Source organism: Colletotrichum karsti, assembly GCF_011947395.1.
Source record: "Colletotrichum karsti strain CkLH20 chromosome Unknown Scaffold15, whole genome shotgun sequence".
In the NCBI taxonomy this organism is placed as follows: Eukaryota; Fungi; Ascomycota; class Sordariomycetes; order Glomerellales; family Glomerellaceae; genus Colletotrichum; species Colletotrichum karsti.
This window is the reverse complement of record NW_024065915.1, coordinates 477,176-500,007: the sequence shown is the minus strand read 5'-3', so window position 1 is coordinate 500,007 and position 22,832 is coordinate 477,176. Positions and strand designations below refer to the sequence as shown.

The following is a 22,832-nucleotide window of genomic DNA, read 5'->3' as shown; positions in this document are numbered from 1 at the left end:
ATGATCCTGATATGGTCCTCTTAACACCTCCGCCCACCATTAAACCCTCTAAATTTCCTAGCGTTCATCCCAAAGTCATTACAAGGTTAATGCTGCTTAAGCGAAGATGCGCAGAGGCTTCTGGGGCAGGTAGAAACCGGGGTCGTTGAAACGGAGACCGAGGTCAAGGTCAGAGATGGCCTCAATCTCTTCAGCGGTCAGGTTGAAGCCGTTGACCTCCAGGTTCTGCTGGAGACGGCCCTGGCTGTTGCTCTTGGGGATGACGGCAATGCCGCGCTGGGTGGCCCATCTCAGGAGGACCTGGGCGGGAGTGACGTTGTGAGCGGCAGCGGCCTTGGTGACGGCGTCGACCTCGAAGAGACCCTTGGCACCGATGGCGCGCTTGTTGGAGATCTCGAGGAAGGACTGGGGGCCGAAGGAAGAGTAGGCCGTGACGGCGATCTTGTTCTCCTGGGCCATGGCGATCAGGTCGGGCTGGACGAGGTAGGGGTGGTGCTCGATCTGAAGCGCGGAGATGGGGTGGCGGGCGTAGGACTGGACGTCGTAGAGGGACTGGGCCTGGAAGTTGGAGACACCAATGGACTTGGCGATGCCCTGGTCGACGAGGGACTCGAGGACCTCCCAGGTCTCACGGATGGGGACGTTGTCGGTCTCGACGATGGTCTGGGCCTCATCTTGCCACCAAGCCTGCAGAACATGACTTGTTAGTATTTGCGTGGTTTTGAGCGTGCCAGCTTGGAACTGCTTGCGCGATGAGACTTACGGGGTAGGGGATCTTGGAAGGCTCAATGTACTTGAGAGCGACGGGGAAGTGAATGAGGTAGAGATCGATGTAGCCCAGACCCAGAGTCTCGTTCTGCTTCTTGGCCATCTCGAGGGCGTGCTCCTTGCGGTGGTAGTTGTTCCACAGCTTGGTGGTGATGAAGATGTCCTCACGCTTCACCAGGCCGTCGGCGATGGCGCGGCGAACACCCTCGCCGGTCTCCTTCTCGTTCTGGTAGTCGTAGGCTCCGTCGAAGAGACGGTAACCGGTCTTGATGGCCTGTTTTGATATCGAATTAGAACAGCTTCTCACAGATTCTGGTCTCTATGATGGGGGCTCACGTTGTAGACGGTGTCGGCGCAGGTCTCGCGGGGAACCTTCCACAGGCCGAAACCGACTAGAGGCATCTCGCGGCCGGAAGCGAGGGTGATGGTGTCCTTGCCCATTGTGATTGAAAGATGTGAAAGAAAAAAAGGGTGTAGATGCTAAGAAGATGCGTTGGGAAGAAGCTCAGAACGAGAGTTGTCTTGGAGTGAGGAGGATGAAGTTGGTTGAAGATGAGCAGATTGTAGTTCTGTTGCAAATGTAAATATTTCAGAACCTTTCACAACGACCCCGCCTCAGGGCAGATTCATTGCGTCGCAGCCCGGCCTCATTTCTCACGCATCGTCTTGGAGGGGCATCTTCGCCGGTGCTAAGAACTGCCCATTTCGGTAATCTTAAGCACTCTTAACAGAAAAGGGCAAGCATCCCCGCGCTTAGCGGCCCCCTGTTTGACTTGTGTTCGACGGGGTTCCACGAGGGGTAACAAATTGGTGAAGAGACAGACCGCTCACATGAGATGGGAGCCAATTATCCAATGCGAAATGCTATTTGGACGGATCCTATGTCCTCAAGGAAAATATTGAGGCATCTCGGAGATGTGACTTGGTGTTGGTGTCAAAGATTCGCCGATAATACGCCGGGCTCTGTGAGAACTCATCATCATCGTCATCATCGTCTCAATTTAGGCTGAAGAAGATGACATTCAGTCCACTCTGAGAAAACGGTGAGTGAGTCCCTCCACCAGCCGTGTTTGCCAGCTCACTTTCCCATCCCACATCCAACATCCTGCGGCTCATCTCCCTGTCAACGCCATCCTTGTTGCCGTGATCGCGTGAAATCAAACCCCAAGTTTTCCAGTCTTATTCCCCGCCACACCACCATCACGCCTCGAGCCATCCTCCCTGCTCCTCCTCCTCGCCCCTCGTCAGGTACCCTCCTTCACCCGCGTCTCTCCGCGTCCTCCACTATTTGTTGGGGACGTCTTCTGCCTTCCCAATCCGACAAAATTATCCCTCCCGCAATGGCACACACCCAGCGCAGCAGCACGGTCGTCACAGATAATGGCCGACGACACAGAATCAGCATCAGGAACCGCGGCGGGAGGAGGAGCTGGCGGAGGCACCGGTGGGAGTCAACAAACGAACACCTCCAAGCCCCGACACAAGAGGACGCGCACCGGCTGTCTAAAGTGTCGGATCCGACGGCGCAAATGTGAGTTTCTTATCACCGTCTCATTTCGTCGTCCTGTTTATCGTTGCGCTGGTTGATTTGAGAACGTGGGAGGTATACCCACCGTGGTGTGGTGTTCTTCACTCACTTCCTCGTATCCCTCGGTTATACTCGGTGAAGACGGAACTGACCTCATGATTCCACTGCGCAGGCGACGAAGGCAAACCACGCTGCCAGCGATGCATCGACGGGAATTTCGATTGCCAGTATGGTCCTCGATTGACCTTTTTAAACAAAAATGCGTTGACCGTCTCGCCTTCGCCGAGGGCACCTGAAGCGGCGGCGACGACGCCGAAGTACTCGAGGCTTCAGGTACGCGTATGAGATGATCGCCCGATCTCACCACATCGTCACCGCGACTCACATTGTTGCCAGTTTGTCAGCCCAGGAGCATCAAAACAGGGTGCAAAAGAAGCGTCGCCTTCATCTCCGGCTCAGAAGCATCAAAATCCTACCGTCGCAAAGGATGCGCCGTCACTACCGCCGCCGCCGCCGCCGCTACCACCTTCAGCGCAAACGCCGACCGTATTAACGTTCCAAGCGCACCCGCTGCCATCTGAGCCACCGACTCCGAAGCCGAATCCCATCGAACCGAGCATCGCACCTAATCAACAACCCCCGCCGACACAATGGCGTGCGCCGAGTCTCGGGCATGAGAGCTTGTCATCTCCGGTGCGGAATCTAGACATCGCAGGCAAGGTGAACGGCGCGTTGCCTGTCAACGACGCAGCATATGAGACTGCGCTCAATGTCTTACTGTCACTTGGTAGCGAAGGCACGAATGGCCTCGGCCAATCGCCCGAACATGGTTCCGGGGCATTTGCGATCAGCACAGATGGAATCGGCTTGAGTCCCAGAGATCTGATGTCTGTTTCGCCAAACTCGGCGAGGGAGAGACGAGGGTCGAGTGTTGTACATGCTCCGACAAGCAACAGTATATCCCAGGACAGGTTACTGCAGCTGCTGCGTCATTTCAGGTACCAAGTTGCGCCTTGGGTAGGTTCCTCGTCATACTGAGAGAATAATGCTGCGGATCAACTGACACCATGCCAGCTTGACCTCTGCGACATGGGCCAGACTTTCGGCCTATATGTTCCCCGCCTCGCAATCGAGTCTGAGGGTGTCCTTCATGCTCTTCTAGCGGTGGCAGCAACTGTTCAACAGGCGGACTTGCGAACGATTTCCAACGATGTCGAATACCTCAAATCTCTAGCTGGGAATGTGTCAATGGAGCATAATGGCGTCCAATCTATCAGTGACGGAGAACTTGTTCACTTGACTCTGTCAACGGCGTGCCGATTTATCGCAAATATTCCAAATGGCTGGAATGAACTTCCCATCGTCACCGGCGATAACTTCTGGGCAATGACGCTTGCCGAAGCAAGTCAAAAGACAATCTCGATTCTCTCTGTGTTAATACGACTGGGTATAAATCCTTCAACAACCTCCAATTTTGTAGATCAAAACAAATGCTAACTCCGCCCTAGAACTCGCCGCAGCCCTCGTAACCGGTTCGCCCATATCCGTCCCCGAACAGCTCAACTACAACCCCATGTCCCAGCAATGGAACACCTCCTCCCCGGTCGCAGAGAAAATATTCCAAAACACGATCGAGCCGCTCCTCCTCTGCGCCAAAGTCGTCAACTTCTGCGCCGGCAGCTTCCCGCCCCAGACGCCCGACCTCGGCGTGCCCCTGACCCCCGTCCACCGCTGGACGATGCTCAACGACGCGCTGAACGCGTGGTACACCAACCGGGCGCAGGAGTTCCGGCCGATGGTCGAGATCGACGGCGACGAGAACCTGTTCCCCACGATCCTCTTCACCAACGGCGCCGCCGTCTTCGCGAACCAGCTCTACCACACCGCCATGCTCCTCCTGTTGCAGAACAAGCCGCGCACGCTGCAGGCGGCGGGGAAGAAGTCGTCGTCCATGTCGCCGCTGTGGCACGCCCAGCGCGTATGTGGTATCGCCCTGAATAATGACCGGAGGGACAGCTGGGACTTGTGTCTTGTCGCGTCGCTGTATCTCGCGGCGCAGCGCATGACGTATGAGCCGCAACAACGCGCCATACTGGAGTGCTTTGATCGTGTCAAGTCGTTGACGGGCTGGAACGTGGACGGGTTCTCGGCCAAGGTCCGGGAGGATTGGGGGTTGATGTAGGCGTGATAATCAAAATGAGGTAATGACCAGGCGGCCTTGGACAAAACCTCGACGATAGTAATACTCGCATCAAATGACGTCAAATACGATCATCTTGCCATGCCGGCATCTCTAAGCTCTTTGCGTACTTTGTAGCCCCAAGCGGTTTCGAGATCATCGATTCGCCAGCATGTGCCCCATCCAGTGACTGCTTCGATGCTGCGGATAAGCTTGACGAGAAGCGCGTGCTCGGACTTGTGACTGAGAAGCCGTCCGGCAACCCACAGAGGCTGGATGGCGTTATTCAAGCATCCTTGGTGAGGGTTCGCCAGCGAGATGCCGCAGATACACTTTGCATGCCAAATCGCCGAGCCCGTGACGCCCAGCTTGATGTTGAGGGGTCTGGGCATTGATCCTAGGAGGAGTGTGCAAGCCGTATGGTAGAGCTGGTTGGAAGAAATGGCCGCCCAGTGGAGGAACAGAATCTGAGGAAAAGGACTGCTTTGGATGCTTTGAACGGGCAGAAGCTCTGGCGGACGGTCTCTTGTCCACGCTTGCAGGTCTTCCCAGAGGCGGATCCAGCGCTCGGTCAACTCGTCTGGACTGCAGCCGTTGGCATCGCCGAGCTCGAAGTATCTCGTCCGGTCTGCAACGAGCTCGCAAACCTTGGCGCATAGATAGACTGCGTAGTTGGCGTGCATGTCGGGTGTGCCGGACTGGTGAAAGAGCTCTCGTGCCTCGTTGTGAGAAGCGCCGCTCGGGAGCCATTTTGATGGAGTGAGGAGAGTGTTCTCCGTTCCGTCGGAAATGAGTGCACCGCAGAGATCTAGACGATTAGTTCGGAACTAGCATGTAGGTAGTAAGAGGCCACACATACCCATCCTGGCGTAGCACCAGAAGACAGCCTGCAAGAGACCGCCGCTGAATCCGTGGACGTAGAACGAGTCAAAGAGAGCTGCGCATCCCTCGAGGTGTTTCCGCCAATCTTGAGCACTGGCGGACATCATCTCCAGGCAGCACAGTATGGTGCAAATGGGGATAATCTTCTGGTCTCGCGATTGGAGCAGCGGCGTCAGCAGGCGGATGGCCTCTTGGTAAAGCTCTAGACTGTCGAACGATGTCTGTTTTCCTTCTTTCCGCTCCATCTGGCGAGCCGATAACGCCAGAACTGCGTATAATAAAGCCGGTGAGCTGCGCGCCAGTACCGGCACTTGGATGCCGAAAGCACGATCGCTATCAAACATGTCCAGCTAAATAGGCGTAAGCTTCCCCAACATGGTATCATTGCGACGTATGCCCACTTACCCATGGTGCAACTTCGCCCACGTAGTTCTTCAAATACTCCAGCCTTCGTCCCGTTCCCAAAGTCTGCCCAGCCTGCCGTCTCGAGGCCGAATCATCGCCCAGAATGGACCCCGGGGCAGCGAAGCCTCCCGCGGCAAACCCGCCATCAGCCGCCTCGGGCGTGCCCTCTCTCGTGGGGGCGGCCGTCTGAGCCGTGTTGAAGATGAGGCATCTCAGTTCCTCCTGGTAAGCGAGGTAACCGGGGTCCGTGACAAACTCATCCAGCCTCCATGACTCGGCCGGCGACGTCGAGGCCTCGGAAGACAGGTGCTGTGATGGAGTCGGGTCGCCAAGGCCCCATGTGGATGAGGCCGCCGGAGTGACGGCGCCGCCGCCGAAGTGAGAGGGGCCCTGGGATCGAGAATGGGCGTGAGACTGAGCCTGGGACTGAGCCTGGGTTGCTTGAGAACCGGAGCTTTCAACTCGGTCGAGGGGAGCCGTGGTCGAGTCGTTGTCGTTCACCGTCGTCGGCGAAAGCATTCTGCTTAATCCAGTCTAAACGAACACAGCCTGTAGAAGGTAATGTAGTATGCGCAGTGATCGACACATCTGCAAAAGCACCTTGATAGACCGAAAGTCGACGTTCTCGAGACCCTTTTCCACGACGAGAAGGTTTCGGATGGTCATGCGGAGGAGAAAAACAATGGACCTCTCACAACTGGGGCCTTTGGAGAGTCGCAAATGCATGGAGCAACGCATTGATTGCTGCGGGGAACCCAAGTTAGCGGAAACTGCGGGGGAACTGAGCGTTGGTGATTGGGTGTCATGGATGTATTCTCCTCGGTTCTCCGAGACTAAAAGACCATTAATTCTTGTCATCTCCACTTGCTGCGAGGGGGGGCCGGCGATGGCTACCACTTGGCAGCGTGTTAGCCGGAAAGGGGCTACATGCCGAGGGGTGGCCGGTGAGAGTCGGTGAGAAGGATGTTTTCCGATATATCGTGGTGGTGATTAATAAGTTTGCTTGTCTTGACAGATACTCAGTTCGACAGATACTCCTGCTGATGATCTGATGACAGCCGGTGCCAAGTCAGGTCCGGGGCTGAGCCTCCCTGTTGGTGACCCCGGAAGCTTTCTGATGCCGGGAGTACCAGGCCGGAAGAGGGGTTGTGCATCTCAGATTTCTCGGCGAAACCATATTCGATGGTGTATTCCCACGAACCTGAAGAATGCGAGACCCAAGACTTCTGTAGAAGCTGAGATGCCTGCTAGAAACACTCACTTTCGGCCTGAACTCCCCCGGGCCGGTGGGCCTCTCCGCTCGGCATCTCGGTGCTGATGTCACCGGCCGCGGGGCTCGGCCAGCGTTGAGTCGAAAGAGGAAGCCGAAACCACCTGCCGATGCACGGTATTGGGTCAGATCTGACGAGATCTCGCGGTATTCGGACCCCTGGAAGCCCATGGTATCTAAATACCATTTCCCGGATCTAGCTCTATCTCTCTAGTTTCACGTTCCTCTTTTGTACATCAAATCATCATGTCTTCTCTGCAAATCATAGACCTAAGATTCGAACAACTCCCAAGCGGGCTCGGTGTCCCTACTCCGACCCCTCGTATGTCCTGGCGAGTAAAGTCCAGCTCGCAGCCCAAGAACTGGCAGCAAAAGAGCTACGACGTCGAAGTCACGCGGAAAGGGAAGGGGCCCGAAACATTCCATGTCGAAAGCGACTCGACCGTCCTCGTAAAATGGCCCAGCACCCCCTTATCTTCCGCAGAAGCTGTCACCATTCGCGTCAAGTCAAACGGCATCGCCGAGGACGGGCCTCTAGATACCGACTGGTCTGAGCCAGCCACCGTCGAGAGTGGTCTTCAATCCCGCGACGACTGGACAGCCAGGCCCATCACCGCTCCGATACGATCAGACCGCCATGCCGATGAACGCGGCATTCGCCCCGTTCGGTTCCGCAAGACTTTCAACGCGCCTGACATCGGCCAAAACCGTGCGAGACTTTACATCACCGCCCTGGGAATCTACGAAGCGTACCTGAACGGCACGAGAATCGGAGACGAGTGGCTCGCTCCTGGCTGGACGGCGTACCAGCACCGCATTCAGTACCAGGTTTTTGACGTTGGTTCGCTTCTGAAGCCCGGACAACCCAATGTTCTCTCTGTCGAAGTGAGCGAAGGATGGTATGCAGGTCGTGTTCTCTGGGGTGACGGCCTGACGTGCTTCTACGGCGACCGGATCGGTGTTCTCGCCCAGCTCGACGTCCTCGATGGCCCGTCGAGTTTTCGCCTCGCCACAGACGAGACCTGGGAATGTCGGCCCTCGCCTATCGTAGGAAGCGATATTTACGACGGCGAGACGTATGATCTTGGTCTCGAGGTAGACGACTGGCACCATGACAAGTCCACATGGTCTGCAGTGGAGACTCTTCCGTTCCCCAAGCCCGCACTCGTAGCATCTTCATCTCCGCCGGTCCGCATCACAGAAACGATCAAACCGATCAAAGTATTCAAGGACCCTTCCGGCAAGACGCTCGTCGATTTCGGCCAGAACCTCGTCGGAAAGCTGGTCATCCACAACCTCCAAAAGCCCGACGGTCACCGTCTCACCATCCGCCACGCAGAGGTCCTCGAGAACGGCTATCTCGGCATCCGCCCTTTGCGCAGAGCGAAGCAGACCGACACTATCATCTTTGGCGGTGGGCGGCCCCTCGGGAACTGGTCGCCGCACTTCACGTATCATGGCTTCCGCTACGTCGAGTTCGACGGCTGGGCGGCGGACGAGGTGACTCTGGATTCGATCTCCGCGGTCGTCATGCACACCGACATGCAGCGGACCGGGTCTTTCAACTGTTCGAACGAGGACGTCAACACGCTGCACCGCAACGTCGTGTGGAGCATGCGAGGAAACTTCGTTTCTATCCCGACGGATTGCCCTCAGCGCGACGAACGTCTGGGCTGGACGGGCGACATTCAGATTTTCAGCCCGACTGCGTCGTTCCTGTATGATTGCGGCGGGATGTTGAGCAACTGGATGCGGGACGTGATTCTCGACCAGAAGGATGCTAACGGAGTTGTTCCGCTTGTTGTTCCCAACGTCATGAAAGATGGACCGTTCCCTGCTCTGCCGCAAGCCGTCTGGGATGATGTTGTTATTCTGGTGCCGTGGACGATGTACAAGTGGTTCGGAGACGCCGGCGTCTTGCAGGAGACCTACCCCGGGATGAAAGACTATCTCAACTCAATCAAGAGAGGCGAAGACGGACTCTGGGATGGCTCGCTTTGGCAACTGGGAGACTGGCTGGACCCCAACGCCCCGCCGGCCGAACCAGGACTCGCGAGAACGGATGGTACTCTTGTCGCAGATGCCTATCTCGTTCACGTTACCGGCGTGATGTCTCAGATCGCCGGCGTCCTGGACATCACCGGAGATGCGGAGAAGTTTGCCGCTAAACACCAGCGTCTCAAACAGCTCTTCCAGGACAAGTACATCACCAAGGCAGGCTTCGTCGTCGCCGACTCGCAGACGGCTCTGGCCCTGGCCTTGTTGTTCGGCCTACACGAGACCCCTGCTCAACGAAAAGCAGCAGCGGCGAGGCTGGCGAAGCTGGTGCAGTACTCCAAGTTCAAAGTCTCAACGGGTTTTGCGGGGACACCGGTCATCCTGCACGCCTTGTCCGAGACGGGCTACACACAGCACGCTTATCGGATGTTGCTGGAGAAGGGCTGTCCATCATGGTTGTACCCCGTCAGCAAGGGTGCCACTACGGTCTGGGAGCGATGGGATAGTATGCTGGAGGACGGCACCATCAACCCCGGCGAGATGACCAGTTTCAACCACTATGCTCTGGGAAGCGTGGCCAACTGGATGCATGCTAGTATCGGCGGATTGTCGCCGCTGGAGCCGGCGTGGAAGAAATTCTTGGTCAGACCGCGGCCTGGTGGAGACTTGAAGCACGCAGAGGTTGAGTACTTGAGCCCGAACGGTCGGGTTCGAAGTCGATGGGCGATCACGTCTGAGGGAAAGCTGGTGTTGGAGTTGACTGTCCCTCCCAATACTTCTGCGGTAGTGTCTCTTCCTGATGGAAGTGAGAAGACTATAGGCTCTGGCGACTATATGTTTGAGAGCGCTCTGGGCGAGGAGGTCACAGGAGACTGGCCTCCCCAGGCTTTGTTGACCCAATTTGGCTTGTAATAATAGCTCAACTCAAGCTAATTTGAAATAAACGCCATCCTTTAGGTTGCTCCAAACCTGAGTGACAATGGGGACAATGCACTTCTCAAAGCGTCTTTGTCAAACCCCGGTAGTGAAGTTCAACCTCGATGGTCTCGGAAAGCGAGCTCGGAATCGGGGCGGGGCTGCTGGATGTCTTGCTTCTCCCACCGGGGTTGGATGACGGGATCGATGACAAATGCGGGGGACACAATGACAAAAGTGCGGAGACATGACAGCTTGGCCGTAGGCGAGTAGTTCATAAAACCAAATCAATCTGATCAATTCTTCGTTCAAATAAGCTTATCGATCCTGCGGCATCTCGTTTGAAGAAAAAGAATTGGAGTTTCACTTTTAGCACTTTCAAAGTACACGACAATGGCCTCAGCAACCTCGTTCCGTCAAATCATCGGCGCCCCGCCGTCAACCGCCTCACCCACCGACAGCACTCTCGTCATCATCGACGCCCAGAATGAATACGCAGAGGGCAAGCTGACCGTCTCCAACGTCGAAACCTCTCGCAAGGCGATCGCGGCGCTGCTGCAGAAGTACCGCGACGCCAAGGGCAGCATCGTCCACATCGTGCACGACACGCCCGAGGGCGCGCCCGTCTTCACGCCCAAGACGCGGCTTGCGGAGGAGTTTGACGAGTTGAAGCCCAAGGACGGCGAGAAGGTCGTCCGCAAGAACTTCCCTGGTTCCTTCGCGGGTACGGACCTTCAGGAGCATCTCGAAGGCAAGGGTACGCAGGGGAAGAAGGTCGTTCTGACGGGCTACATGGTGAGCTGATTCCGCTGAGGCAGTGTGACGGATGAGATGTTGATGTTTCTACAGGCGCATGTTTGCGTTTCTACGACGGCTAGACAGGCTGCGCAGAGAGGATTCGATGTTCTTGTGGCTGAAGATGCAGTTGGCGATCGGGACATTCCCGGAGTCGATGCTGCGCAGCTCACCAAGGTTGCGCTGAGTGAAATTGGGGACGCATTTGGTACCATTGTCCAAAGCAAAGACATTGCATAATCAGTCTATTTCGAAGTCTTCACGACGGCTTCATAAGATAGAATGCGACAGGCCCTCTCAATCCAGCTAGATGCTACTACATATCGACCCCGTGGAAGAAGTCACCCTGGCCACGAGTCTTGACAAGTCTGAAAACACCATGCTTCTGAGCACTTGGACGAACTTTGATTCCCAGATCGTAAGCTAGCGGTCCGTAAACATACGAAGTTAGTCGCTCAAGCCATTCCGGGTTCACGTCCGCGGACTCGAACTCATGAACCACAAGCCATAGAGGCGGTCGTTCAGAGGTCTCATTGGTCGTTGACAGACCCTTCAATGCGCGGGACTGGGCGTTTGACCTGGCGTAGACGAGCTTGTACATCGTTGTCCGCAAATGTCCCGATGTACCCGCGAGGCCTTCAAAGAGCTTTATTCATTAAGTTAGTGAGATGTCTTCATTATGCTGTGGGGGCATCTCACCCGTCTCTCAAGCCAGCTTTTAAACTCATCATCGGCCACATCAAGGGAGTACTGAGCCACCACGACGCTCTTCACAGAACCTGAGTTTATCAGTACGCATTCACCATCCTTCCGGTCCAAGAACATACCTCTGCCCTTCTTCGTCGGATCGATCACTTGAACGAGGTTGTAGTACCGCGTGTCAAAGTCCGCGATGTCGTAGACGGGACCACCATGCGGGAGCATCTCGCTATGAACGCTGATGTTGCGAAACTCCTTGGTCTGGGTGAACGCAATGTCCTTCATGGGGTACATGGCCAGGAAGGGCCTATCCGCATCACTGCCGGTGACATCCTTGAAGCGGAAGGCGGACTGGATGCCGCTGGTCTGGAGGATCTCGACGATGTGGTCGTCGTCGTACCACTTGAAGAACGCATCTTCATCGATGAGGCCAGGGCGAGTGATCTTGGAGTTCACGAAGAGGAGGCCGGGGCCTTGGATATCGGCCACGTTGGAGCCCATGGTTGCTTGACAAGATAGACTGATGCACAAATTATTCGGACGATGAAAGCTGCAGTCCTTGAGTATAAGTATATCGCTCGGATGTATGCCGGCTAATGACTTTCCGGTCTTGGACGGCCGAAAGACTCAATAAATTAAAAGAAACGGCCGGGCGCAGATGCGTTTTTAAATATTCTCAAACCGTTCCGGTTTCCTATGTCTGTCTTGGGCACATAGTGGTATTCTAGTTCTAGAGTTCGGGATCTTGCGTAAGGGAATACGAGATCATGTCCTGGTTTGACTGACATCTAATCAACCGACGGGCTGCAGCAGCGGGTAAAGTGATGCCATGGCTGGCGGGTATTGTTTTCCACTTTTCCTCCGAGCGTCACGGCCCCGGCCCCACTTTCGCCGGGTACCGACCGGTGCTAATGCCGGGGCGCTCGGGGGCATCCCCTTTCGAGGGTTTCCAGCGTAGCAGGACAGCTATCACGGTCTAAGCGCGCTGTTTGAATGGTCCATCGGTAAGATGCCCCCAATGGCCCCCAATGGCCTCCAATGGGTTCAGAAAATCAAAAAGGTCCACACTCATGTGGTATCCCATGAGAAAAACGAGGCAATTCTCCATGACGCTCGACGTGCGGGATAAAAATGTCCAGCAAACGGACGGAAGCTCCTATCATTGCTTGTGTCGGCCTTGTTCTCCAGACTGATTCTGGCCTTGCGGATCGAACTTGCGTCCAGTTCCCCTGGAACCTGAAGATCAATACTCCGACGAACACATGCGAAGCCACGTGCCAACGGTGCGTGCCGCTGTCAAAGAAGCCAACCTCAAGTCATCGGAAGTCTAGATCTATCCAATGAAAAATCCTCTCATAAAACGGGCAATCTTGGTCGTCGTGGGCCTGTGTCACCAACCACCAGATCCAACACTGAAATCGCCGATGGAAAAGCCCATCAGATGCGGAGAAACGGCCAGCTTAACAGGGGTAACCTCATGATGATCGGCGCACCTCCAAGCCTGGAAATCCACCCAAGACAGGGTCTGCCGTTTGTCAAGACCGCCCTGAATGGGCGGCTCAGGGACCAGCACCACATCGCTGCAGCCAGCCGACTTGGCGACAGCGAGGTCGTAGCCAAAAGAGGCATCAATGGCGTCACCACTTTCAAAGTCCCGCCAGCTTCTGCGCAGAGAAATCATCCAACAGCTCATTTCTTGACTTCGGACCTCGGGCAGTTGAGTTGTGCGAGGTCGACATTGGCGCGTTCATCATTACACAAAATCAACACCGCCATGAGACGACTCCACGATGGAGGCCTGTCAGACTGTCGGGAGGAATTAGTTAAAAGGGAATGATGGGATGAACCGGCAATAGAATCCTTCACCTCACACTACAGTCGTATTTGAGACGAACGCTGCATCTCGCACACATCAGACGCGCCGGCAAGAAGTTATTAGACTTGTTCTAGAGTTGGAACCAAGTTATCAGACTGCACAATGAAGCCCTCAACCCTGTCCGCCGTCTTCTCCTGCGCTGCTGTCGCAACAGCGGCCGCTATTACCAACGAGACATCCCCGGAACCCGCCATCCCCAACGTCGTGCCTTCGGTCTGGGACGGGCAATGTTTCTATCCTACACCGGACGCTGCTTTCGATCTCGAGTCCTATCTTGGACGATGGTACCAGGTCGCTGGCACCGTCGCGCCGTTCACCGCCGGCTGCAAGTGCATTTTCGCGCAGTACTCTCTTAATGTAGGTTTCGCTTTAGTCCTGGATTCCCAAGAGCAAGGTATGCTAACTTTGTCCCAGGACAACGGCACGGTGCAGGTAAACAACACTTGCCAGGCCGGAGACCGCCCGATCAACATTCTCGGCAACGCCGCACCTGCGGACCCGTCCTACGGAGCCAAGGGTGTTTTGCGCGTGCAGTTCCCCGGCCAGCCCGGGCCCGCCTGCGCCGGACCAAACTACATTGTCCAAGGTGAGTCACACACACATCGAATAATCCCACCCCGACGACGGAGTATCAGGTACCGTCATATGGATAGGTCATTGACAGAGCGTCCCCGCAGATTACACGCCCGACTTCGCGCTCGTCCAAGCCTACAACTTCAGCACGTTGTTTGTGCTCAGTCGCCAGCAGAACCCCGAGGACGAGGTTCTCGATGTGAGTAATGCGAAACGTCGCGCAGAGAAACCAGCCGCTAATATCTACCCGCCAGGCCTGGATCGCCCGCGCCGGCCAGCTCGGCTCTAACCTCGACGACGTTGTCAAGACCGACCAGACCGGTTGCCTGTTCACCTGAGACATGGAGAAAACAGGCAGGCTAAGGAATGAAACTTTCCGGGGTAACTTGAAGCCAGTGCCTGGCGCTTGAACCTGTGAAGATGAGTGAGGGGAGACGCGAACCCGGAAGGGTCCAAGCAGCGGTCGGGTGGCATCTAGACACATTCCATACCTAATACATCGTAATGATCGGAAGATCCGTGGAAATTCTAATTGCCATGACAGCAGCCATGAACCCAGTGACGGCAAATGACAGACGATGGGGTGGAGGGGCTCAGATAACAAGGTGAAGCATCAAGCTCACGGAGCTCTGCGATGACAGCTCGTCATTGGTCAATGGGAGTGAGGGGAAGAGAAGCTCAAAGCTGAGCTTAAGCTCGTCCATTGCTTTTTTTTACTTCGTGAGGCATAGCTGTAGTCAGATGTAGTCAAGTCAGCTCATTCTTTTGCGGGCACGGTAGCACTGGTGCGGCCAATTCAGCCACTTATGCAAGGGGTCGCGCTGGTGTTTCTATGACGACACCATTCCACATGAGACATCATGACGAATGTTGGTCGTTTGCGGCCGGGTCCATGTGTGAACGCATCGGTGGGTTCAGATGTTGTGGAGGAGGCTGGGCTATTGGGAACAGTGACACAAGGGCCGGGAGGGGAAAACGAGGAAGCAAGAAATGTGAATTGAGTTTCTCTCAAATAGCTATCGAATCCGCTGTCGCCGGGGGTTGCTAAGTTCATCCGTTTTGATATTGCTGCCGCCGTGATTTACGTCAATTGAGTCGAGCCTCAGTTACACAACCTCATCAAACACTACATCTCGCAAAACCGTCAAAATGAAGGGCAAGGAAGAGGTCATCTCCGAGTTCAACGAGTACGTCAACATGACGGCCGAGGAGCTCGAGACATGGCTCAAGTCGGGCGACTCGAACAGCGCCGGCTGGCCCAAGGACGATGCCGAGGGAGACGGAGAGACCGTTGGGCACGACAGTGGGCGCAAGATTGTGGAGATTCTCAAGAAGAACCCGGAAAAGAAGGAAGACAAGTACACGGATGAGCAGGTCGAACACATGCGTAAGGTGGTCGCGTACTGGTGAGTCGTGCGAGTTCATGCTGTGTCGGGATGACGCGTGTTGACCGGGAGCAGCAAGCGTCACCTGGCCCAAGAAACCAAGTCGAACAGCGAAAAGTCCCCCGAGGAGGTGAAGGAGACCAAGTCATACGCCTCGTTGAAGAACTGGGGCCACGACTTCCTGAAGGCACAAGGCAAGGATGGCGGCGAGCAGAACGGAAAGTCGTCCAAGGGCGATGAGAAGAAGGCCGAGTCCAATGGATCCAAGAAGGAGTCGAACGGTAGCAAGAAGGCTGAGAAGACCGACGATCATAAGGAAGAGGAAGAGGAGGTTGAGGATGAGGGGGAAGAGAAGGCCGGCGACAAGCGCAAGAAGTCCACCGAGGAGAACGGATCTGAGGAGAATGGATCGAACAAGAAGCGGCAAACTCGCCAGGGCGAGGGCAAGTCTGCTAAGAAGTCCGATGAGAACGGAGATGATGAGAAAGAGGAAGAGGCCGAGGCCGAGGGTGGTGACGAAGATGGCGACGAGGAGATGGAGGACGACGGTGAAGAGGGTGATGATAAGGAGAATGGCAGCGGCAAGACAACCAAGAAGGGACCGAAGAAGGGTGATACCGTTAGTTGGAACTGGGGCAATGGGCAGCCTGAGGGCAAGGTGCTCGACGTCAAGGAAGAGAAGTAAGTCGAGAAGCAGGCGAAGAGTGGTGATTCTTGGTGCTAACAATCTTCTAGGACAACCATCGAGACGAAGCGCGGAAACGAGGTGTCGCGCGACGGAAACCCTGACGACCCGGCAGTGGTATTGGACACCGGAAAATCGAAGGCCATCAAGTCGAACCATGAGTTGAACTAAAGGCAGCGTTGTGAAGGAAAGGTTCTGTATAGTTAGGGCTGGTCATTTTGTGGTGTACTAGTATTTACCACGTTAATTCCAATTGAGGTTTACCTTTACCATCATAGCTGTTATAGGGGCGTATGCAATGTTGATATGAAGTGATTATTTTCCATTTAACTCAACACGTGTGATTGTCATGACCATAGTCTACTTTACATATTTAAATGCACTTTTGCCCGACTTCCGTGAACTCATCCCTCGAACCACTCACTCAAAGCTCATCAGACGCGCCGTCGAGGACAGAACCTCCAGCCTTGACGTCGGTCTTCTGGTACTTGGTGATGGGATCCTTCTGTGCCTCCTTAACTTCATTCCAGAACTTTTCGCCATTCTCCTTGTCGCCCTTGAACAGATGATCGATAACAAGCTTCTTTGGGGTCTCGCCCATCCACTGGAAGAGAGAGAAATCACGGAACTCATCCGCCCGGAAAATCTCCAGCATCTCAATCGGCTCGTCGCCAATGTTCTCGACAAAGTGGCCCATGTTCTTAGGCACAATACCGACATCACCAGGGACGTAGTCAAACGTGCGAGCAGTGCCCTCGGCCGCGAAGATGGTCACGCGGGCGCGGCCCTTGATGAAGAAGGACCACTCGTCGGCGTTGGGGTGCCAGTGCATCTCGCGCAGGGAGCCCGGCTGGATCGTGAGGTGGGCGGCGGCCACCGTCTTGGAGATGGGGAAGTTCTTGGAGTCGGTGATGCGCACCTCGCCGCCGGACGTGATCTCGGGCTCCTGGGCGAGCATCTTGTGCACGAAGTTGTACTTGGACTTCTTCGCGTGCTTGCCGGTGGGCCTCTCGTCCTCGATGGACCCGGGCAGGGTGCCTTGGAAGATGTACTTCTCGCCCTCGGGGATGTGCTTGAAGATCTCGGGGTCGAGGTGGAAGTTCTCGGCGATCACTGACTTTGGTGTGTGGGCTTGACAGTGTTAGTCAATCTGAGCCATGGAGATATTCACGCATTGAAGTTGATGAAGCGCGAACACATGCTGTAAGCGCTAAAAGGACGACGGTCGGGGGGTCGAAACCGCTGTAATATGCGCATCCGAAGCATGTTGCAGGGGTAATTCAGGTGCGTTTGGGGTCACTCACCAAGCCAGTCAGACAGGATGAAAGTCGACTCCTCCGAGAACCTGCCGTCGTCGAAGATGAGGAGGAACTCGGTGCCATTGGGACTCAAACCCTGCAGCGAGTGAGGGACGCCGCTGGGGAAATACCACAAGTCACCCTTGCCGACGTCCGCGATGAAGTTGCCGCCCTCGTAGTCGAGTGCCGTCACGCGGACCTCGCCATCCAGGACGTATGCCCATTCGGCCTCCTTGTGCCAGTGCAATTCGCGGATGACGCCCTCGCCGAGACGCATGTTGACGCCTGCGAGCTCGACGCTCGTGGAAAGCTCACGGACAGTCGTCTGGCGAGTCCAGCCGCCTTCCTATCGAAGAGAGAGGGTTGTTAGTTGCCATCATCGCACCTAAGCTTCAATGCCTCTCTGACAACTCAATTGGAGCTGCAATGAAACCATTTGAGACGTCGCAACTCACCTCAATTCGGATGTGCGAATCCGCAAAACTCCAGCGCATGTTCGGCATGTTACCGTGGTCCGTCGACGGCGGGCGCACGAGATCCGGGTTCTGACGCGAGCGCTCCTTGTTCCACGGCCCCAGGACCGACGAGCCCAGCCCGTTGCGGTAGGGAAGCGGGTCGAGCCCGTCGCCGACCGAGTCGACGGCGCCGTCGTTGGGGTCCCGGAACCCGGGGGTGTACGGGTTCTTCGGGTTGGAGTCGTCCGCGAAGGCGCTCTTCTTGCGGTAGCTCTCGGGGATCTCCATGCCCCGGAGCAGACGCTCGCGAGGGCTGTCGAAGTGCGGCATCGCCGAGGCCACGGACGCCCAGAGGAGCAGCAGCTTGGCTGCCGTGGGTTGGGTGAGCTGCATGGCTGGGCGCGGATTGATGGAGCTTCAGAAGGGATGCGACGTGAAATCGAGCTCTCTGCCAAGAAACGACCTCGGCAGGGAACACTTGGTGGAGGAAGCTCTCGCGATAAGAACGAGAGGGACGGGAAGAGAATTTACGAATGCAAAGCACAGTCTACAAAGCTTGTGACAGCAGGAAGGCAAGTAGGCTTTATACCTCCTCTCGTCGCGTCATCTCTCCTCTCTTCGCAGCTCATTGTCATGTCATGCCAGTCCAGAACCTTGCCTTGACCTCTTCCTCGGCTCTGCCAATTCGTCGCAGGCCGTCGGAACCGTGTTATGGTACGTAAACACGGAGGGATGAGCTTACCAAGGGCAAGGTCGACCTCGTAGTCATCGGCGCATCACCTCGCCTGTCCATCGCTGCAGGCCGTCACACACGCCTCACAACGGGTTGCATATCCGTCCATCCAACACCACCAACGAGAGATCATCGACGCACATGCCGAACCCCCGAGCTCCAAAGCTCCCCCGCAGCTACAGCAGCATGGCAAGGTAGTAGCTTCGAGGCACACACACTGCATCTCCATGTCACCCTCCATATCTGCTTCAATGCTGACTTACACAGGTGTTACTGGCACAGCTGAAGTTCTGAACTACCGGCCCCTCCCACAGGCTGAAACGCGGCAAAGAGCGAGCGAGCGCTCATCGTGCGGGGATGAACCACGATGGACCGCGTAGTTTGTCTCTTTTCGTGAGAAGCGAGCCAGGGGGAATGACGGGGAACGAGGGGGGCAAACCGAGTCACCGAGGCCCTGATTCGGTAAAGCTTCAGCGTTTCTCAATGCTCATCACTTTGAATCCCACTTGTTTCCTGCCCTTCGTTCGCAATCGTTCTTCCGCGCGATGAGACTGTGAGAGAATCCACTCCATGCAACATGGGGGGACTCTGCAGCGGCCATGACGCAGGTTCCTGCGGATTGAGCTTAACTCCAAGAACCACCACCCGCTGCAATTGGACGGGGAATATGTCGGGGATCCTGGAGAAGAAGCTGGCCCGGCCAGGCTCCGGGATCACTGGTTTCACTGCATCTGCAGCGAGCTGCTGCATATCTCATCCAATCTAGTCAAAGTGGCTTTCGTTTCTCCAATGACTGAATCCCATGTGCCATTTTCCCCCTTGATTGTTGTGAGGTCCCTGGTATCCTTCACCCCTCATTCAAAGATAGAACCGCGCATCTGTGTCGACTCAGGGCGGGGTGAGATCTTGGCTTTTCTTCGGCATTGCTATCCGCGCTCGTCTTGTCCTTCGTCAATCGTCGACCCTCGGCGTCTCCTTTGGCCCATATAAACCAGGCTGGAAAACCTGGAAACTTTTCGCGGGCCTCTGTGGACTCGCGGCAGATCCGGCATTGGCAATTGCGCGTCCCGTCTTGCCAGTTTGTAACATCGATCTTATTTTATTTCATAACTGCAACTCCGTCACCCGGTCAGACGTTTTTCAGTGGGTAAGCTTCCGGATTGAGGTCATAGCTCGGTGACGATATCTTGTTAACTTCGTGTTCTCAGGCTTTTCCCGCCATCTTCCAAACGATAGAACTTCTCAGCTTCGGTGACAACTCTGGTAGATCCCAAGATGAGTTCAAACGGGGGCAGCTACGGCTCCGTCACCAACGCGGCGCCGGTCGTCAACGGCGACTCACGCGCCCATGCCGATGAAGAAGCACCTCTCCTCGCGGGAGGCAGAAAACCTCCCTCCAAGTCCCTTCGCAAGAAGTTGACGACCGACGTGCAGCGCGACTGGGCCGACCTCGTCCTCTTGGCGTGCTACATCATTACCGGCCTCCTCGACAGCTCGTCGATATCCATCTGGGGCTCTTTCGTTTCCATGCAAACAGGTAAACATGCCCCCCATCAATCATGCATAAAGCAAACGTTTCAACTGACACGAACACGCAGGAAACACCGTCTACATCGGCCTCGGCCTCGCCGCCCCCACAGAATCGACCCGGTGGATCAAGTCCGCCACCTCGCTGGGCTCGTTCTGCCTGGGATCCTTCGTCTTCAGCCGCTTCCACCGCTTCTTCTCGCCGAAGCGCCGCTGGGTTCTCTGCGCGTCCTTCATGCTGCAGACGCTGCTCTGCGTCGCCGCCGCCGTTATCCTGACCTTCGGCCCCAAGGCCGGCAAGGACGAGATCGCGTGGAACGTGCTCATCCCCATCGCGCTGATCGCGTTCCAGAGCTGCGGGCAGGCCGTCACGAGTCGTGCGCTCAAGTACAACGCGCTCACCAGCGTCGTCCTGACTAGCATCTACTGCGATCTCTTCTCCGACGCCGAGTTGTTTACGGCACGCAACGCGGAGAGGAACCGTAGAGTGGGCGCACCCGTTTTGCTTCTCATCGGTGCCATTTGCGGAGGCTTGTTTGCGCATAGTTCCGTCGGCATTGCTGGGGCGTTGTGGACTGCGGCCGTGATGAAGTTCATCATTGTCTTGTCGTGGTTCTACTGGCCCAGCGAGCCTACCGAGGAGGAGTGATCGACTAGTCACGATTGCCAGAGCAAAGAATGGCATGTAGGACCTTGGCTTGGAAGGGGTTATGGTATCACAATCCAGCCGAGCAGGAAACGTCCGATGCGATGGACGATGTTCTTGCAGTGATGGTGAGGCAGGAAAAGAGTTGCTTGATAGCGTCAGAAGTATCTCTCAAATAGAAAGCCATGTTCCGCGTAGGAGCGGTGATTATCCCAACGAGAATTGACTCGACAGAAGATTATACACATCATTTGCTGACCCCGTGCCGAAAGCCTCGAAGATCAAGTTGTCGTTCATCAAAGCAAGGTCGTCGTCAAAGATGTCCTGTCCCGAAGGTTGTGAAGACTGGCTCAGTCCTCCCTGAACCCATGTTGCCGGTGTGAGAAACTGCGCTTCCAGTGCGGCAGGCCCTCCCACAGGCCGATTAAATCCAGACTCGTTTCCGCGAGGTGTCGCCATGTTGCCTCCATAACCACCTTCGTACAGATAACCTGCCATACTTCCCCCTTGATCTGCAGCCCGTCGCGCATCCATACCTTCTCGGACTGTTCCTTCACCTTCAGAGCAATGCCTCCGCTCTCGCGACTCCTCCATCCTGTCCAGCATTTTCTCCAGGCCTGTAGCGATGTGCTTCAAAACATGTCGATCAGATGTGACGGCGCTTTTGAGCACCCCAATCATCCTCCCCAGAAGTCTAGCAACGTATTCCTCCTCCACCTTCAGCCCCATGACCGAGTTCCATCTAGTTGCTACCTTCATCAAGAACACACTCGCGAACGCAATCATCGTATGCACGTAAAGCGGCGTGCCAACGAGAGCTCTGCGCATATCATCCTCCTCCAGGACGAACGTGATGATGCTGACGGCGGCAGACACGGCAAGGTTGGCGAATTCTTTGCGCTCAGTGGAGAGAAACTGGTCCGGCGACGAAGTCGTAAGAGAGATGCCGCGCACTGCTAACGAGTTGATCTGGAGTTTTGCGAAGTAGGAGTAGAGTATGATTCCGAGTGGAGGGAAACTACCAATGCAAAAGTTCTGCGTTTGGAGAGGATGCCAGCGCATGCGCCACTGGTCGATTTCCAGATTGAAGGACCGGAGGGCTTCGAAGTCAGACTCGGCAAGCATGGCCGTTGATGGATCGTTGTTAGATCGCCGATCCTCGCTCGCGTTGAATCTATCGTAAGGGAACCCGTTCGCCCCGCCCGAAGGCAAGCCGCCCATTGTACTGCTCTGATTCGACCCTGTGCGAGTCTCCCTATGAGATCCAAGTGAGCCTCCGTTTGCTCTGATCTGGTTCAAGACAGGAACTTTGCGCTCTGAAAACCGGTCGTAGACTCTTGTCAGTATTTGCATCAGGTTGACTTGGCTCAGAATCCTTGCGTCTAGGGCGTTGGCGAAGGGGCTTGTCAGGAAGAGCTCGTGCTCCCGGATTTGAAGGCTCTCGGCGATCATCGGCGGTCGTCCGTATGCAATACTGAAGTGATGATCGCAGACATACAGCATATACCATAACCGTGCTCTCAAAAAGTGCTCTCGATCCCCTTCCAGGGCGCTTGTAAAGGACTGATGTATGTTGAGTTCCGTGGCGATACGTATCGCGTGGCCGGACAACTTCCATGATACCTCGGACAGCCAGAATGCAGCGATACATAGACCCCGAACGTCATCTATGGAATGGTACCGAGAAAACATGGACGAGGATATGAGGGACAGAAATTCCTTATAGCAAATGTCGAACGTTGCTGCGGCTGAGGATGTCGGAATATGCAACGCTGTAACCGTCAGAATCGTCGCAGTAAGAAGCTCAGAAGACCTTCGGACCGAGATGAATGATGGATGCGTCTGCTCCAGACCAACCCATAGGTAGTGATTCAACGAAGTGTGAAAACTAGTAACAGTCAGCCATCTGCCACCCCAAAGACTCGATATTACCCACATTCTATACAACTCTTCAGCTTCGCTTTCTGTAATGACCCCCCTTGAGATGAAATCATTCAACTCTTCTTGACCTGCCGGTTGGGGTCTCGTCATCTTCGCCTTGTTGCTGCGGATGTTGCGTAGCCTAGTGACTTCGTAGAGACTGCCCATCGGTTCTTCCACAGCTACCGAGCCACTGCCAGGGTCGCCATTCGACACCAGGTCTGGAGAATTCTCTCGGGTCATGGCCATTTGCATATTGTCTTCTCTTGCCGATAGACCAGCAGGGCTAGTCGTG

The 22,832-nt window shown here is 55.6% G+C and overlaps 11 protein-coding genes across 11 annotated transcripts; 6 read left to right on the top strand and 5 right to left on the bottom strand.

Annotated features, from left to right (window-relative positions):
* Window positions 1-96: 96 nt before the first annotated feature.
* Window positions 97-1,209, bottom strand: CkaCkLH20_05388 (nad h-dependent d-xylose reductase; the record flags this gene model as incomplete). Its single annotated transcript, XM_038888107.1, has 3 exons — window positions 97-687; window positions 764-1,042; window positions 1,105-1,209. 3 exons carry the CDS (start codon window positions 1,207-1,209, stop codon window positions 97-99), a joined length of 975 nt encoding a protein of 324 aa, XP_038746583.1.
* Window positions 1,210-2,148: 939 nt separating this feature from the next.
* Window positions 2,149-4,478, top strand: CkaCkLH20_05387 (uncharacterized protein; the record flags this gene model as incomplete). Its single annotated transcript, XM_038888106.1, has 6 exons — window positions 2,149-2,299; window positions 2,469-2,629; window positions 2,693-3,183; window positions 3,253-3,313; window positions 3,371-3,701; window positions 3,805-4,478. 6 exons carry the CDS (start codon window positions 2,149-2,151, stop codon window positions 4,476-4,478), a joined length of 1,869 nt encoding a protein of 622 aa, XP_038746582.1.
* Window positions 4,479-4,567: 89 nt separating this feature from the next.
* CkaCkLH20_05386 (uncharacterized protein) lies at window positions 4,568-6,281 on the bottom strand (the record flags this gene model as incomplete). The annotated part of the gene is made up of 3 exons (XM_038888105.1): window positions 4,568-5,283; window positions 5,335-5,707; window positions 5,763-6,281. 3 exons carry the CDS (start codon window positions 6,279-6,281, stop codon window positions 4,568-4,570), a joined length of 1,608 nt encoding a protein of 535 aa, XP_038746581.1.
* Window positions 6,282-7,278: 997 nt separating this feature from the next.
* CkaCkLH20_05385 (uncharacterized protein) lies at window positions 7,279-9,942 on the top strand (the record flags this gene model as incomplete). The annotated part of the gene is made up of 1 exon (XM_038888104.1): window positions 7,279-9,942. The coding sequence occupies one exon, from the start codon at window positions 7,279-7,281 to the stop codon at window positions 9,940-9,942; it is 2,664 nt and encodes an 887-aa protein (XP_038746580.1).
* A 396-nt stretch (window positions 9,943-10,338) lies between these two features.
* CkaCkLH20_05384 (uncharacterized protein) lies at window positions 10,339-10,980 on the top strand (the record flags this gene model as incomplete). The annotated part of the gene is made up of 2 exons (XM_038888103.1): window positions 10,339-10,740; window positions 10,795-10,980. The coding sequence occupies 2 exons, from the start codon at window positions 10,339-10,341 to the stop codon at window positions 10,978-10,980; spliced, it is 588 nt and encodes a 195-aa protein (XP_038746579.1).
* Window positions 10,981-11,056: 76 nt separating this feature from the next.
* On the bottom strand, window positions 11,057-11,940 carry CkaCkLH20_05383 (putative alpha/beta hydrolase; the record flags this gene model as incomplete). Its single annotated transcript, XM_038888102.1, has 3 exons — window positions 11,057-11,386; window positions 11,440-11,519; window positions 11,568-11,940. 3 exons carry the CDS (start codon window positions 11,938-11,940, stop codon window positions 11,057-11,059), a joined length of 783 nt encoding a protein of 260 aa, XP_038746578.1.
* A 1,477-nt stretch (window positions 11,941-13,417) lies between these two features.
* Window positions 13,418-14,226, top strand: CkaCkLH20_05382 (uncharacterized protein; the record flags this gene model as incomplete). Its single annotated transcript, XM_038888101.1, has 4 exons — window positions 13,418-13,672; window positions 13,730-13,901; window positions 13,993-14,087; window positions 14,143-14,226. 4 exons carry the CDS (start codon window positions 13,418-13,420, stop codon window positions 14,224-14,226), a joined length of 606 nt encoding a protein of 201 aa, XP_038746577.1.
* An 811-nt stretch (window positions 14,227-15,037) lies between these two features.
* CkaCkLH20_05381 (DNA-binding protein) lies at window positions 15,038-16,129 on the top strand (the record flags this gene model as incomplete). The annotated part of the gene is made up of 3 exons (XM_038888100.1): window positions 15,038-15,294; window positions 15,349-15,954; window positions 16,009-16,129. 3 exons carry the CDS (start codon window positions 15,038-15,040, stop codon window positions 16,127-16,129), a joined length of 984 nt encoding a protein of 327 aa, XP_038746576.1.
* A 253-nt stretch (window positions 16,130-16,382) lies between these two features.
* Window positions 16,383-18,104, bottom strand: CkaCkLH20_05380 (oxalate decarboxylase family bicupin; the record flags this gene model as incomplete). The annotated part of the gene is made up of 3 exons (XM_038888099.1): window positions 16,383-17,089; window positions 17,263-17,602; window positions 17,712-18,104. The coding sequence occupies 3 exons, from the start codon at window positions 18,102-18,104 to the stop codon at window positions 16,383-16,385; spliced, it is 1,440 nt and encodes a 479-aa protein (XP_038746575.1).
* A 1,615-nt stretch (window positions 18,105-19,719) lies between these two features.
* Window positions 19,720-20,620, top strand: CkaCkLH20_05379 (uncharacterized protein; the record flags this gene model as incomplete). The annotated part of the gene is made up of 2 exons (XM_038888098.1): window positions 19,720-19,981; window positions 20,043-20,620. 2 exons carry the CDS (start codon window positions 19,720-19,722, stop codon window positions 20,618-20,620), a joined length of 840 nt encoding a protein of 279 aa, XP_038746574.1.
* A 204-nt stretch (window positions 20,621-20,824) lies between these two features.
* CkaCkLH20_05378 (uncharacterized protein) lies at window positions 20,825-22,069 on the bottom strand (the record flags this gene model as incomplete). Its single annotated transcript, XM_038888097.1, has 1 exon — window positions 20,825-22,069. The coding sequence occupies one exon, from the start codon at window positions 22,067-22,069 to the stop codon at window positions 20,825-20,827; it is 1,245 nt and encodes a 414-aa protein (XP_038746573.1).
* Window positions 22,070-22,832: the final 763 nt, after the last annotated feature.